Source organism: Leptodactylus fuscus, chromosome 3 (assembly GCF_031893055.1).
Source record: "Leptodactylus fuscus isolate aLepFus1 chromosome 3, aLepFus1.hap2, whole genome shotgun sequence".
In the NCBI taxonomy this organism is placed as follows: Eukaryota; Metazoa; Chordata; class Amphibia; order Anura; family Leptodactylidae; genus Leptodactylus; species Leptodactylus fuscus.
In genome coordinates, this window is record NC_134267.1 from 130,596,907 (window position 1) to 130,613,799 (window position 16,893).

The 16,893-nt window shown below is 39.8% G+C and overlaps 1 protein-coding gene across 5 annotated transcripts in view; it reads right to left on the bottom strand.

The window, feature by feature from the left end:
• Positions 1 to 2,631: 2,631 nt before the first annotated feature.
• FAM135A (family with sequence similarity 135 member A) overlaps positions 2,632 to 16,893 on the bottom strand; it is a 106,244-nt gene continuing 91,982 nt past the window's right edge. For all 5 annotated transcript variants that reach the window (XM_075268320.1, XM_075268321.1, XM_075268316.1 and 2 more), the window contains 6 exons: positions 15,916 to 16,007; positions 15,443 to 15,540; positions 13,521 to 13,672; positions 10,116 to 10,226; positions 7,302 to 7,415; positions 2,632 to 6,446 (listed from right to left, as the gene is read on the bottom strand). In XM_075268320.1, coding sequence (XP_075124421.1) covers positions 6,241 to 6,446; positions 7,302 to 7,415; positions 10,116 to 10,226; positions 13,521 to 13,672; positions 15,443 to 15,540; positions 15,916 to 16,007 — 773 coding nt within the window. In that variant the 3' untranslated portion in view covers positions 2,632 to 6,240. The remainder of the gene's footprint in view (positions 6,447 to 7,301; positions 7,416 to 10,115; positions 10,227 to 13,520; positions 13,673 to 15,442; positions 15,541 to 15,915; positions 16,008 to 16,893) is intronic.

The window sequence follows — 16,893 nt, forward strand, 5'->3', positions numbered from 1 at the left end:
ATGTCATGGTCACGTGACCAGTCTCCTGTGTGGGAGGAGTCAGACCCCCGGTTGTTAGTTCTTATGTGACGATGTCCTTGTGAGCGGCTTATAGAGAGAGTGCTGCATGAGCTCTATACACACGTGAAGTGTCTGCCCTGCACTGCATGCTGTGGACACACGGGTCGGGGCCTCCACCTGAACAGTCCCTAGAAAATGGCGACAAGTAATAGAGGTTACACAGAGGATATCTAACAGGAAACTGTGCCAGAGTGACGCTCTATGGCAGGGGTAGGGAACCTTTGGCTCTCCAGCTGCTGTGAAACTACAACTCCCAGCATGCTCCATTCACTTCCATGGGAGTTCCCAGAACAGCAGAGCAAGTATGCATGCTGGGAGTTGTAGTTTTGCAACAGCTGGAGAGCCGGACGTTCCCTACCCCTGCTCTATGGGATTATACAGTGCACTGCTGTCATGTGACTGAAGACACGCTTCTCATTGGCTGTTCAGTCCACAATTACTTGGAGAAAATGAAGCGAAGGGTAGAAAATGAAGTGGAGTTAGGGTATGTTCACACTGAGTTTTTGTAGGTGGATTTTGACGTGGAATCCGTCTGCAAAAAGGCCTCCCATTCATTTCAATGGGAGTTCCTCGCTTTTTTTTTACGCTAGTGATTTTTTTCAGGTAGCAGGAAGAAAAAGTAACATGCTCTATGGGCTCGTTCACACAGGGCAAGAGGGTGCAGATTTTGGCGCCGAATCCTCCTCAAAATCCACCCCCTCACAATAGAGGTCTATGTAGACCGCCAGCGTTCGTTTTTCCGTGAGCGGTTTGTTCCCGCTAGTGGGGAAAAAAGAAGCAAGCTGCCCTTTCTTCAGGCGACAGGATTCCGCGACACCACCCTCCGGTCTAGGCCCATTCATTTGGGCCTAATCCGGAGTGGAAAGCCGCGACAGGATGCCAGTGCACTGCATCGGCATCCCGTCACACAACCGCAACGGAATGTGTTCACGCAGAACCCCGTGTGAACTAGCCCTTCCTCTTCATTTTCTGCCACCGTATATTCGTCTCCAGTCTAACTGCTACAGGATGCTGATACAAGGCAATGTCATTCTGTCACGGCTTTCTGCTGCGGATTAGCCCGGATGAGTGGGCCTAATCAACAGGGAGCCTGGAGCCGCGGATTCTGCCTCAAAATCGTGCAGGAAGCTTATCCGCCCCAAAATGCAGAGAAAAAATATTTAGTATTTCAAGATATTTGTAAACCTTTCAACATTTTCTTTTAGCCCCATTACTGCAGTGTGTTATGCTTCTAGCAGGGCTAAATATGAATACAAATATGGCAGACCAGTGGTTTTTATTAGACCTCTATCTGCCATGGAAGTGGATCAGCCCATGTGATTCTAGGGTGCCAATGGAGTAAAAGAGGGAGCCTCTGTCAAACTGCTTAGATGCAACATTCACTGTTGACCATGGTTTCTAAGCTGAGCCAAAGGGTTAAAATGAATCCTGTTGCTAGTGTGACTAGTTTGGCAGTGATATGCTGACTTAGGGCTCGTTCACATCTGCGTTCTCCTCTCCGTACTTCAGGTTTCTGTTTCCTGCATAAAACAGAGCAGGAGACGGAAACCTGCAGGAGTCTCTCACCCATTCATTTGAATGGGTGAGAAAGCTGTGCGACGGTGAGTGTTTTATGCTCTCCGCCGCAAAACCAGGTTTTATAATCCGGACACAGAGTCGGACATGCAGTACTCTGTGTCCGGATTAAAAAAAAAACGGTTTTGCGGCGCCGAGCATAAAACACTCACGGCCGGACCCGGTCTGTGGTTTCTGTCTTCTGGAATGCAGAAGACGGAAACCACAGAACGGACAGCTGAACGGTGTGAACCTAGCGTCAGTGGGAGTGATGGGATGTATCACCTGGTCTTTCTTTATTTGTGGTATTGTAATATACATTTTACAGTGTCTGCTTTTGCTGCCTCTGTAACGTTTAGTGCCTAGTGGCAAATACAGACCTGCCCTATGCTTTTTTTACGTCAGTTTTCCTTTAGATAGTGGGTGGTGAATAGCTGCTATAATGCAATGTTGTTCCCATAAACACAGATCTTGCTCCCTTATGGCTGTGCTGGATACCGACAGAAGCAGCAGCAACATATAGCAGTATTAAACAATGAAGTAGCGATTCAGCACTGGGGTGAAATAAATCACTTACTAGAGCCTGGGTTTCCAAGCTCATGTAAAGATCTCCAAGTGGTCACAAGTTGTCAGCGATATTTGCACTGTGGAGCCCTGCAGTCTTGATGGAAGCTCAGGTTAGGACTCTCCATCAGTGACCATATCTGGAGCCATGACCTGCACAGCCTTACAGCTTAAAAGCAGTGTAGTAGCCAAACACGCTGGTGGGAGTGCAGGCCAAAAAGACTTGTAGCAGGTTAGTAACGTATGAAAACATGGCACCCTAAGAACCAATAACCATTCAGGGCATTTATAGGCTCTTGCTAGTCATCTGACATGCCCCTCCATTGAGCTCTCTGGGAAATGTAGTTCATGTCCATTTCTCAAAGGGTCCGTACAATGTCCATGGATGATAGCAACCATTAGCACTTTCTAATAAAACCAATAACACAGATACAAAGAGTGAAATTTTTTATTGGGATGATCATATCTCTAGTAGGATGTTAAAACAAACAATGATTTCACTTTTTTGATCACAGAAAACCATAAAAGGATTATACCGCTAGGCTCAATTTCAAAAATCAGCTTCAAAATGTTAAAAAAAAAGAAACATACAAATGCAATTAAATTACAAAACAATGTTAAACACAAAGTAGACAATGGCGATTTGTCCACAGCTCCCACATGAGAAATGTGCTAAGATTTGCAGTTTTCTAGATTATATGTCAAGCAGTCCCCACATTGTGAGACTGTATAGAGAAAAGGTAAATGATTGTAACACTAAATGTTGAACATTGCAAATGCAGCAACTTTCCATTGTTCGTCTTCCTTATTGTAAAAGCCTTTGGCAAATGGTTAAAAAAAAATATTTCTACCAATGAAGATTTCCTTGTGCCCTCAGATACATGCTGGGTGTGCTCCAATCAAATAACCCAATTCATTGTCAAGTGTCTGTACCTGAAGTGTACAAGAGTCCATTGCTACTTTCCATTGTGGGAAATAAGCAGTGGATTTGCCTGAATTGCATCACAGCAAAAAACACCCTATGGGAGCCTTCACATGGAGTAAACACTCCGCTCATTCTGAACATAAACTCGTTCAAGGGTGAGCAGCGTTAAAACAGATCCCATTGACTTCAATGGGAGCCGGCATATGCGCGTATCACATTGAAAGCAATAGGTAAAAAAGCCTCCCATTGATTTCAATGGGGAGCACGCGTATACCGGCACCCATAGAAATCAATGGGATCTGTTTTAACACCGCTCATTCTGAACGAGTTTATGTTCAGAATGAGCAAGCGTAAACTCCGTGTGGAGGCTCCCTAAATGCTGTGGTTTTCGCAGTGGAATTCAGCATCACAGTCGATTTTATGCATTTGTTTCATTCTCATCCACTTTGCAGGTACTATAAAAACACAGCAGATTATCCTCTGACAAGTCTGCAGAAGAAAATAATAGCATGTCAATTCTACCTATGGAGATGTTGGCAGTTTCCATATAGGTATAATTGAAGCAGAAAGTCCGCAGAGGAAAACGTATTACATTACTATGGAGGCCTCTATAGATTGTTTTCTGCCAGAAAAGGAAGTACGATAGGTTAATAAAGTGTATTGCGTAATGTTTAGCCAAACCCTCCCTACTCAATAGCAGAAAAAAAGTGAAATGACATTTACACTTTAGTGACTTCAATGTAAATTAATGACTGTTTTTTTTTTCCGTTTTGCTTTCCAAGTGGAGTGTCAAAAGCAAAAAACAACAAACAAATGGTCAAAAAGCAGCTGTTTTCAGTGAAATAATGGGCATTTCCACATAAACCATATTGGGAAAGCGAACATTACTTCTAAACATGCATGAATTTTACACATAGTTATATTACAATTCATAAGTACACAGCTCCCATCCTCAGTGCATTAATTCCCAAAACACTAGCATGAAAATATTGTTCTCCAATGCTATTAAGCACCAATAGTGAGTCAACAGACCAATAACATTCTTCAATATGAAAAAAGACATTTTATCCAATTCACCAAACAAGTTATTATTGTTCTGCACATTCTTAATATTTACAATGCCACAGGAGTCATACAAGTGGGCGAGCCCATTAGAGTATTGCAGTAATGTTCATCTTCTGAATGGTATGGGAGGGGGATGGGTTGCCCCATGGTGCTGATGACTGACAAGGCAACAAGATGCAAAAAGGTCTATATGTAAAGTTCCAGTACGTAAAGGGTATGTGTTGTGTACACAGTACTCAGAGGAGGCAGTTGTTGACAGCTGAATATGAAGACCTCCAGGTCACGTGTTTTGGCTGTAGTCTTATAATGTCATCTGTTCACACCCAGTGACAGAAAGGACACAGGAGCAACATATCTTCCAGGGATATGAATGCAGCAACAAGGGTTTCCAGTTTTAGATTCAAAAGGTTATTATTTTACTTGCTAACAACATTAGATGGGGTGATATTTTACAATAGTACCAGTACGCAGCCTAGAAATGAATTATGTGGCAAAATGTACCAAAAAGACCATGTAGAGTTCATGTCACTAAAATAACACAAAGCGAACACATAATGGACTGTAGTGGATGGAAAGAAGGTGAAATATATGACTAACATCTGCCTTTCTATAGTAGCTGAGGGAATGATGCAGAGAAGGTTGACAGGACCACATTACCTTTATGATGCCATAGGATATCAGCGGCTACAATATCCCTTTAGTGATAGTGTCACTTTAATGATTAGTGATGGGATAGCTGTCCATTGTGCAAAAAGCCCATTAAAGCATAAACATATGGACATAGAGCCGATGTGATGTAATGGGTGAAATCTGCAGCAACATTATAGAAGAGGAGAGCCATCTACATACATTGTACTGCAAAATAACATGGCCTCCAATGTATGTGGGGTGGAAGTGTTCTGATCTCACCAATGTAGTGGATGGATAGGAATAAAGGCGTTATATAACAACACTGCCGTTTGGTGTAAAGCCCATGGTTGCAGCGGGTTCCCACAGTGTTTGTGGTGTGGATGTTAATGAAATCTAGAAAATATACTGCAACTCCTCTTCCACACACAGTGTATGCTTTGTTTCTGAAAAACGTGTATTTCATCTCCACGAAGGGTGAACAGGATTTTATGACATCTAATTCTCTACAATGGTAACTATAGCATCATTATAAAGCAAGTGAACGTATGGCCAAGTCAGGTCTTCAACAGGTGCATATACACAACCATCACTATACTTGTTTACCACAGAAAAAAAGGATGCGAACAAGTCAAACATGGATACAAAATGATCACTGAATTAGTGCAACACTGTCTATTAACATAAGCTCCCGTTCTCCATGAGCATGTCCGGCAGGTACGTGGTGTCATGAAACATGCAAGCTTCACCGCACGCAATCCTTAAAGCCTTATTTACAGAGCAAGCATGTAAGTAACTTTGGTACATGAAGGACAGCTCTACACTGTCACGCTGGTTGAATCTGAACAGTATTCACCGTGGCTCAGACAAATGGCCTGTATAATATACTCAGATAACGTGTGAAATACAGGAAAAGAAATAGTCTCAGACCATAACCCTTAGAGCCAATACTAGATGACTAGAGGTGGAAAGTGATGTACAACATTACATGTTATCATGCGGTCAGGCCAGCTGACCTCACCCATCTTGTCTGCAAACTTGTCAGGGTCTTTAACTAAGCAATGTTCTAACTAAACCGACAAAAACAGTGCACCAAGATAATGGCGTGGGCTAAACAGCATGAAGAATCCATAAAAACCAGGACTTAGAAGATTTACAAATTTCATTAGAATCCATCTTGAAAAAAGGAATTAAACCCCAGGAATCTGAGGGGGTGGCAAATTTCTCCATAAATATAAATAACAAATCTACACTGCATCTGTACTCACAAATTGGATGATATAAATTATTTTCCAGTAAAAGGAAAGGAAAAACAGGGAGAAAATGAAAACCCAAGAACATATAAATACAGCTCAAAATACAATGGCAGCTAACACTTTATTACCACATACTTTGAGATTTATCGTCAATGAGGTATTACATAGATGTCTGGCAATGTCCTCTCTCTACTGGAAATATCTGAGGCCAGCAACCAGAAAGAATTTCTCCAAAAAAACTTCAGAGTCAAGAACTGCAATGTGGGCCGCTCGCCCGATAAGAGAATTTGCTGTGTTAGGTAATGCGTGAATGACATCGTATCGCACTAGATTGCAGTCTTTATTCTGCAGAACGGGTAAAAGGATGTTTTGAATCATTTCGGCGTACACTGGTCCTGGAAGACAGAAACACAAGACAAATAAGACAGGACTTCTGCTGGATGTTCAGCAAACATGTTGCAGCTGTCCAAATGGAAAAAGAGGCTCCTGAAAGCTGCTATGGGAAGCCCCAAACTTGACAATCTAGCTGTCAGTTACAATTGTGGTCATGTGTATGAGTGACATGACCTGTGTCATCTGTGCACAGTAGCAGAAATCATTCACAGCTATGATGCTCAACCATTAGAATTATCCCAATATATACCCATGCTTTTCACCTGGGAATGTGGTATATGATATAGAACACAGCAGTGACATTGGACACCCGATGATCTAAAGTCAGCCCTGAAGCAATTATCTAAACTAAAACTAATGATGGCACTTTTTGTAGCACCAAACATCATTGTTTGTGGGTAGCGCACCACAACAGGGAAATATGTTGCTAAATTACGAATTTATGTTGATGAACCATTTATTTTTCCAATACAGTGGCAATGACTGCTGCAGGCAGATGCAGTTAAGGTGCAGGCAATGATTGAGAATGAATGTTCCTAGGAATATCTGTTTCTTATCAACTCCTCTTGTTGGCATGTGTAAACAGGACCTTACACAGGGTAATATTTTGTATCTGCATTTGTAAGCCAAATCCAAGAATGGGTCCAAAAACATAAATGAGCTGAAAATCTTCCTTTCAAACAATTCTCTGTGTAGTTTTACTCCTGGTTTTGGCTTACAAATTCTGATCCTAAAATGTGACCAAAATCAAGATGTGGCCTAAAAGTGGCAATAATATTCTAAAGATACTATCACACATATGCATAGGTTACACAAATAGTCACAAGTGATCATCGGAGTTCTCAAGAATCACCCACCTGACTGTTTGTCCTTAAGAGCAGTTTTACACATTTCAATACGAGCCGAATGGTAAGGAACATATCGATCCTGTAAGGAACTGACCAGAACCACATTTCTGAAGTATTCTAGTCCTGAAAAAGAAATAGTAGGTTATAAGACATACAGACGAGGCAAAGAGGTAAACATAAGCATCAAAGATAAAAGCAGGTAGTGATGTGATAGAAGTCATACAAGTGATCACTGACATCCCTCCTTTACAAGTGCTGCATGTCTGGCATGGGAGGAAGGGCATATTCTTTCTGCTAAAATGACTGATACATGTAAGTCTGGGAAATTTTGCCAAAAAATAAAATCTTTTTTTTTTTTTTTTTTTTCTTCAATCCTATGGATGATTTTTGATTTGAATCTTGATTTTCCCATTTTTGAAAACTGTTTAAAAATTATTTTAGTTGCCAAATTCCAACACCCGTAACGGTATTACGTTGCGGACTATGTATGGAGCTGTCTGTAGTGTCTTTTTTTGCGGTGCAAGATGTAGTTTTAATTCATACCAATTTGGGGAATGTCTCTTGTTTTAATTGTTTTATTAGATTTTTTTTTGCAGGCAAAATGGTAATTATTTGTATTTTTTCCCATTGGTACTGTATTTATCATATAGGATAAACCTTTTTTTATCTGCGCATCTGAGGATACAGGATGTCTAATGTGTTTATTTTTATATGAATTTTATGGAGAGGGGGTACAGGTAATTTGAATTTCACATGTGGAATAACCCCATCCCCTCTAGGGGGTGTGAATCAATAATCATGATATGGGTTGTAAAATACACTGCAGGAAGACTGTATTGCAATCTATGCATTCTTGTATAACTACCAAGGTCTGCCAAAGAGGAGCCATTAGTGGCCCTATAGGCATTTTATGCCTATGATCAGAGAGAACTCTGAACACAGGAATTACTGCCGGATATCAGCTATGTAATACACCAGAGACCCAGCAGTTATGGCACTCGCTCTGCTTGTGAGTGGGCACCATACTCAAAGACCCACCAGAGAGGGCAGGAATAGATTTGACAAATCTGTTAAAATAAAAAAAATAAATAAATCATCAAATTCCTTAAGAGCAAATTAATCAAAATAATTTGATTAATCTCCCAGCCCTACATGTAGTAAATGTTGTGTCATGTCGGATAATTCAACGACCCTTTTCCTGGTAAGCTTTTGGCTCAGAAATGGTATCTAAAGGCCAGACCATCAGGACTCAGAAGTCACGGACTCAAGGGATTAATTATATTATACAACTATTGGTTTTGTTTAGCTAATTAGATGCATAGGTTGCTACATACCGGTATTTACTTTCATAGGAATTCAGTTTAATAAATTAGAGGATCCTTACTGCTTCTGACTGACCATGGCGGTCGACCATGAAGTTGAGTCAGTGGTTATGGCCTACCAACTCCTCAACCCTGTAGACTATTCTGTATTGTTTTGTATCTACAAATTTCTTCCTTACTGATATGTGTGGTTCGGATTTATGGATAGTACTGATACACAGTGAACATTGTATCCCTTCTGGTGATAATATATGTATTATTACATGGATAAAAGAAGGAAACACTGGATAAAATATATAGTTCAGATTTTCTTTCTGAAATGATTTGCATAGACTTGCAACCAACTAATGTTTTATTGCTCAGAAATATTTAATATAAATGAAGTAACTTTCCAAATACCCTTGTATAAATATCCTACTTCTCTGTGTCCATTGTATCCTTACAGACCAGTATGTGTATGTATGCATTAGGTCAACCCACTAAAGCAGAATTGATAGTAGTCTGTGTGTGACCAAGGAAGCCAAGAGAATAACTAGTTCTACTGCTTATACAGCAACATCATTTTTAGCAGCAAAGTACAGATGTTGTCCTTGGTTGGATTCAATCTCAGGACTCCAGGAATGCAAGATGACAGCACCAACCACTAATATCACCTTGTGACCTGGACATTTATTTCTCAAGCATCTAAATGACCAACATCTATGGCTGTATAAGCATCGGTGCACACTTATGTTTACCGAGTATTTCTATAATGTCCTAAGAACACTAGACCCCTTTTCATGTTATTATTTAAAAAAACTTATTTAAAAAATGTAGAAAATAATTTTGTTTCTTTTTCAGTTGTATAAATCTGTGATTTCATAAAGCTTTTGAATAGACTCACAAACTGTAATATATTAGTAAGAGTCCTGACAACTGTGGCGCCAATAGGCCACTTTATTATATTGCAGATGGATATATTCTTTGCTAGTTCATTGAAGGCAGGGTAAATGCTGAAAGCTGCACCACTGGCAGCACTATGTGACTAATCCATCTTTCATCATGCAGCAATAAATAGCCCTTCAGAAAAGACAAACGCTCGACTTCTTCCCCTCCTGGGAGACTCAGATGTCATCACTTCAGTCTAACAATAACCTGTGTTATTTATAGGTTTGTTTATTGTCATACATAGACAACACTTCAAAATACATATAAAACTGGAAGGACACCTCAAATTTTAATAAGTATAATCCATGGAAATTTAGAAGAAGTGGAACAAGCTCCATCTCCTACAATTCGTCACTCAGTACAGCAATAACACACATACATTATTTGTAGACCAACCCTTGGTATGGTAATGACAAGAAAATTCACCTTGAGTATCTGATTGCCAGTGGTTCCCACCGCACAAACCCCCATTCACAAGAATAGTGCTCCTGTATTCCCTGTTTGAATGTAGCAGTTGTCATGTATGTGCTACTCCTCCATTCAAAGGCATTAGGACTAACAACACACTTTGTACCTGGTTTCTTGCTAAGTTTATACAGGAAGGTCTGACGAGGATCAGAGTGGTCTCTGCAAGTTAGTTGTAGAAGTGATCCTGACTTTTTCCACTTCTGCATGAACCACAAGCCTAGGATACAAAAAGAAGAAGAAAAGGGAACTCAAAATACAAATTATCAATAACAGACCAGTAAACAAATAAACAGAAAAAAAACTATAGATTTAAAGTTCTCTCTGGGCTCCTCTTTTTCACACCAACATTGTGAGACAAATGTTATTGTTGACATACTGAAAAGGTCTACAATTTTCCAATATACTTTCTGTATCAGGATCTTCTTTGATCTCTACTTGCGGTCATTCATTCTGTTTACTTCCACAGTCCATGACCATAGACACACACTGCTTAACTGATAATGTAACAAATGACAAAAGTCCACAAAAAACAGTTTTGTGTTGCCCACTAGTAGATTAGATAACTATGGAAACAATTGGCTTGACCATACAATGTTATAGGGATCAGCTACCATTGGTACTCCAGCAGTTGTGAAACCTTAACTCCGAACAAGCATGTTTGCTGAGCTGTTTACAGAACCCCCATATATGTGAATGGAGATTGCTGGGAGTTATAGTTTTACAATAGCTAGAGCAGGGGTATGCAACCTCTTTTGTTCGGCGTGCCGAATTAAATTTAAAAAATCAAAGACTCAGAGTGCCGGTCAATTATTGTAAGGCTGACGACCCCTATAATAAAGTCATATACCACAAACCATAACACAAAAGTGCTGCCACCAGATGCTTCAGGACACATGCGCTTACTGCTATTTCTTGAGATGCAGCTGTACTTTTCCATTAGAAGCAATGAAAATACAGTGTTGGCCAAAAGTATTGGCACCCCTGCAATTCTGTCAGATAATACTCAGTTTCTTCCAGAAAATGATTGCAAGCACAAACTCCTTGGTATTAATATCTTCATTTATTTTGCTTGCAATGAAAAAACACAAAAGAGAATGAAAAAAAAGTCAAATCATTGATCATTTTACACAAAACTCCAAAAATGGGCCGGACAAAAGTATTGGCACCCTCAGCCTAATACTATATAATTTTCTAGTGCTTTTTGAAGTGTTTTGGGTCATTGACCCATGGAAGACCCATGACCTCTGAGGGGGACCCAGCTTTCTCACACTGGGCCCTACATTATGCTGCAAAATTTGTTGGTAGTCTTCAGACTTCATAGTGCCATGCACACGGTCAAGCATTCCAGTGCCAGAGGCAGCAAAGCAACCCCAAAACATCAGGGAACCTCCGCCATGTTTGACTGTAGGGACCGTGTTCTTTTCTTTGAAGGCCTCTTTTTTTCCCTGTAAGCTCTACAGTATGTTGATGCCTTTTCCCAAAAAGCTCTACTTTTGTCTCATCTGACCAGAGAACATTCTTCCAAAACGTTTTTGGCTTTCTCAGGTAAGTTTTGGCAAACTCCAGCCTGGCTTTTTTATGTCTCTGGGTAAGAAGTGGGGTCTTCCTGGGTACTCTACCATACAGTCCCTTTTCATTCAGACGCCAACGGATAGTACGGGGTGACACTGTTGTACCCTCGGACTGCAGGGCAGCTTGAACTTGTTTGGATGTTAGTCGAGGTTCTTTATCCACCATCCGCACAATCTTGCATTGAAATCTCTTGTCAATTTTTCTTTTCCGTCCACATCTAGGGAGGTTAGCCACAGTGCCATGGGCTTTAAACTTCTTGATAACACTGCGCACGGTAGACACAGGAACATTCAGGTCTTTGGAGATGGACTTGTAGACTTGAGATTGCTCATGCTTCCTCACAATTTTGCTTCTCAAGTCCTCAGACAGTTCTTTGGTCTTCTTTCTTTTCTCCATGCTCAATGTGGTACACACAAGGACACAGGACAGAGGTTGAGTCAACTTTAATCCATTTCAACTGGCTGCAAGTGTGATTTAGTTATGGCCACCACCTGTTAGGTGCCTCAGGTAAGTAACAGGTGCTGTTAATTACACAAATTAGAGAAGCATCACATGATTTTTCAAACAGTGCCAATACTTTTGTCCACCGCCTTTTTTATGTTTGCTGTGGAATTATATCCAATTTGGCTTTTTGACAATTCTTTTTGTGGTTTTCCATTGAAGACAAATTAAATGAAGATAATAATACTAAAGAATTTATGATTGCAATCATTTACTGGAAGAAAATGAGTATTATCTGACAGAATTGCAGGGGTGCCAATACTTTTGGCCAACACTGTACATGTGCAGCTCCCAATTAGTGGTAAATGTATGTTTCCAGGAGCACCATATGGCAGCATCCTTATGATGTAAACACACTATGTATCTGGATGCAGCTATATTTTTAGGCCGCTGGAACATTTACTTTGATGTAAAACTGTATTCACATCATTTTTGCACAAAAAAAAAATGCCTGCATTTTTGGTGTAAAAACAATTCAAATTAATGTCCCATAGCGCCACTCCACACGTTATTATACCCCACAGCGGGCCCTGCACACGGCATTATGTCCCATAGCCATAGCGGTCCCCGCACATGGTATTATGTGCCACAGCAGCTCCTGCACACGGTATTATGTGCCATAGCAGCCCCTGCACATGGTATTATGTCCCATAGTAGCCCCTACATGCGGTATTATGCTCCATAGTGGCCCCTGCACATAGTAATATGCCCCATAGGGGCCCCTGCACACGCTATTATGTCCCATAGTAGTCCCTGCACAAGGTATTATGTGCCATAGCAGCCCCTGCACACAGTAATATGCCCCATAGGGACCCCTGCACACGGTATTATGTCCCATAGGAGCCCCTCCACACAGTATAATATTTTAACTTTTAAAATATTCCAATTTTCGCCACTCACTAGCTATTACTACACTGTGGGGTCTCTTCAGACCCCAGAGTATAATAAGTGGAGGGCCAAGAGAGGTGACAAACATGAAAACAATATTACTCACCTTCCCTGCGTTCCGCGGCATCTGTTCTCTTCAGCGCTTCTGCCTGAAGTCAGCGACCATTGATTGGGTCTCAGGGGTCAGGGGTCTCAGGCGTCAATAAAGAGGACCTTTCATTTCCTCATGCACCTGAGGTTTTATATACCGCTAGAAAGCAGACAGTGCTGTCAGGGTGCCCGTCGGCGTTTTAGCAGTATATAAAACCGCAGGTGTATGAGGACATGAAAGGTCCTCTTTAAGTGCAAAAACTGCAGTGTATCTACCATTCTTCTCACATCCAGAGAAAGTGATTCACAGGCACTAGTCAGCTCAAGAGACAGTAAACCAGTTTCCATATGTTTGTTAATTGAAAAGACTCACTGTAGGCTGCTTCTTCAGTGACAGAGTGGTACAATTCACATTTTATAAACGCTACAAACTATTTGTTGTGTAGCAATATAGCCTCACCTGTATTAACAAGGGCACTGCTGTTGTAAAGGGTACCTAAATGTGGACCAGATAAGGAGAGGAAAGTGTGCAGCTTGCCAAGGTAGCATTTGAATCTCGGTCTTGAAAGAACTGACCGTATAATAAGGTTTCCTAAGGAGTGACCTATAAAACTAGATAAGGAAAAAAAAAAAGATCACACACACAAAACCGCAGTGAGCAATAGCTTGTTACAGAGAACATCCTTAAAAATGTGTTACAACCTTATCACATTGAAAACTGCTTATATGGTACATTGGGTATTGGAGTAAGTTGAAATTTGGACCAAAGAAAGGTGTTTTATTTACATCATTCTTTTTTTTTTTTTTTTTTTTTTTTTTTTACTGAGTATCAAATGAGAACCAGGAGACATATTACTGGATGCCATGTGAATACATCTCTGGCTTTGTATCTCATCTTATAAAGTGATGGCACTATATCATCCATTGTTTTATGATGCAGCTGATCACATTCACTTGAAAAGCAGTAAAGAGAAAACAGCACTAATACAGCACTGTGGCCCTGTAATTTTCGTTATCAGTCAGACCCTTGTCAACCTTAAAGACTGTAACATATAATGGGCTTACAGGAGTGGGTACCTTTGTCTTCTCCATTGACAACCTGCACTGCAATCGCTATGAGTGAATGCCTATTAGACACAGGCTAATAAAGACTGTCTGTCAGCTTATACTGCCAGACAATAATGCTTTGGTATACGGAGTATATGAAAGCACAATATCAGCAATCAAATGATTTGTGATGTTCCCTAATGGGACTTAAAAAAATGAAATTGTTACTTTCCCATAAAAACAATGGGATAAAAATAAAGAAAATGTATTTAAAACTGCGCAATAAATGCCGTAAAAGAAAAAAGAAACAAAATTGATTTTGTCCCATCCACCACTCATAAAAATAATCAGTAAGTCCCATATATAATGGTCCCATATAAGTAGTATTGAAAACTTCATCTCAACTTGCAAAAAATAAATCATTATATGAGTATAATGAATGAAAAGGAAAAGATATATGGCCCCCTAGAGAGCAGTGATACAAAGAGAAATTATTAGAGTGTGTGTGTGTGTGTGTGTGTGTGTGTGTGTGTGTGTGTGTGTGTGTGTGTGTGTGTATATATATATATATATATATATATATATATATATATATATATATATATTTTTTTTTTATTATTTTTTTTATTATTATTATTTTTTTTTTTTTTTTTTTTTTTTTTAAAGGGATTTAATTGAGCAAAATCGGTAAAACAAAACAAAAACTATACATATCGGGAATCGGCAAAATCAAACCAACGTGTACAATAAAGTTAATGTTAATTACACCACACAGTGCATGAGCCACAAAAATAAATAAATAAATAAATAACAGGACTGCCTTTTTAATTCCTTCAAACAGAAGGGATTAATAACAGTTACCCAATGAGCTTTATGTGCCCCAAAAATGATGATGTTAAAAAAAAAAAAAAAAAAAAAAAGAAAGAAAACACACAACTTTTCCTCCCAAGAAACATCAACTCATGTACCTGTACCTGCCATTGGGGAAAAATTTAAAAAAAAGTCAAGGATTTAAGAACACAGGTGCAAAAAAAAAAAAAAAATTGGGGTTGTAAAGGTGAAAAATAAGCAGTCCTTAAGGGGTTAAACATATCATTTAATCCCTGATTTATTATAGATATGGGACTGGTATGATACGTTATTCTGAATATTCAGTATTGCTATATGATGGTCTTGATAAAAATATGACATTTTGGGTTCAGTAGGAAAACTCCAAAGTAACCAATGAGGTGCTACTTACTAGCAACGCAGCACCTGAGCCAAGCAATGCAAATCAGAAGCAGAGAAACACTGAGAAATACTGCAATATAGTTTGGATTGCAACCTGCCTCTTACCTGATCCTGGAAATGGCTAGATTGTATATCTGGATATATTGTATAATTTCATCTAGGAGACGATCGGTCATTGAATCAAAATCGGCAAAGGTATCATTCTGACGAGAAAGTAAAAGATTATTGCACAATTTCTTATTTCACCTGAAGGCTTTTTTAAACTTTTTCTAGTGTGTACTTCAAATGTAGGTCTTAGCTTGACGTAAACAGGGCCTTACACTAAAATTGTGACATATTTGCATTTCACTTTTACAATACAGAAATACATTAAAAAACCTCAAGATACCATATCTAATATTTTCCCCAAAAAACATAAAGCCAAGCAGAAGTTGAGGGGTAAAAGAAAAAGAAGAATTCTCAGCAGTTTTAAGAATTTAAATGTAAAGATTGAGTCTCCTCAGTAGTTTGATGCTAATACGGTACAAAGGTAAATTTTTCTTTTAAGAATTTAGTAAGATGAATATTTTCAACTGCACCTGGTTCCTCTCAGACATAAGGAAATCTTTTCTCCCACCAGGAAGTCCAAGTTCAATATATGTTCTTACTAAGCGAAGGTCAGCGCTATTACCTGCATACAAACAGACAAGAACAGAATGAGCAAAATCAATTTTCATGTACATATTGTTCCACGTAAATGGTTCAGCACTTCACTGCATCAAAGGAGGTAAACTAGTTCATTTGCAAATCTGCGTTCCTAACACCACAAAGATCTATTTAACTGGTGAAATTACAGAAAATCAGCGAGCAATCAGTCTTGGGCACCATCCTGTTCTATTCTCATTTTTTCGTTGGCCTCTTTCCAGATGAAAAAAGCTGCAGAACAAGCCTGGGTTTGATTATACTATAGACCCTGGAGATGTGAGACATTATTTGTGACCTACTCTCCTGCTATGTCTCTACATGTAATTTCAGATCCTCTCAAAACCTCTTTCTTCACCCCAAACACCTCCAAGATCTCTTCATTCCATGCCCCATACATTGGAACCTGAAGGGGCTCCATTGACTATAATGGTGTCTGTCAAGTGTCAGAGACTCCGGGTAAAGATGTGAACCCAGCCTTATTTTACAGCATTTTCCCAAACCTACCTAAAACTTTTGCACAGTACTGTATGTAAACCTGTTTCAAATATGCAGCACTATGGTATTAAAGGGATTCTATCATTAAAATCCTATTTTTTCTCGATCACACGTAGGAATAGCCTTAAGAAAGGCAATTCTTCTCCTACCTTTAGATTTCTCCACACCGCTGTTCGGTAGAAATCCCGGTTTTCGTTTGTATGCAAATGAGTTCTCTCGCAGCACTGGGGGCAGTCCCCAGCACTCAAACAGCACTGGGGGCGTCCCCAATGCTGCGAGAGGAATCTCCAGTGCCGCCTCCATCTTCTTCAGGAACGGCCTCTCCCTGTGTCTTCTTCCGGCCTGGGTTTCAATCTTCTAGGCATGTACAGTCAGCT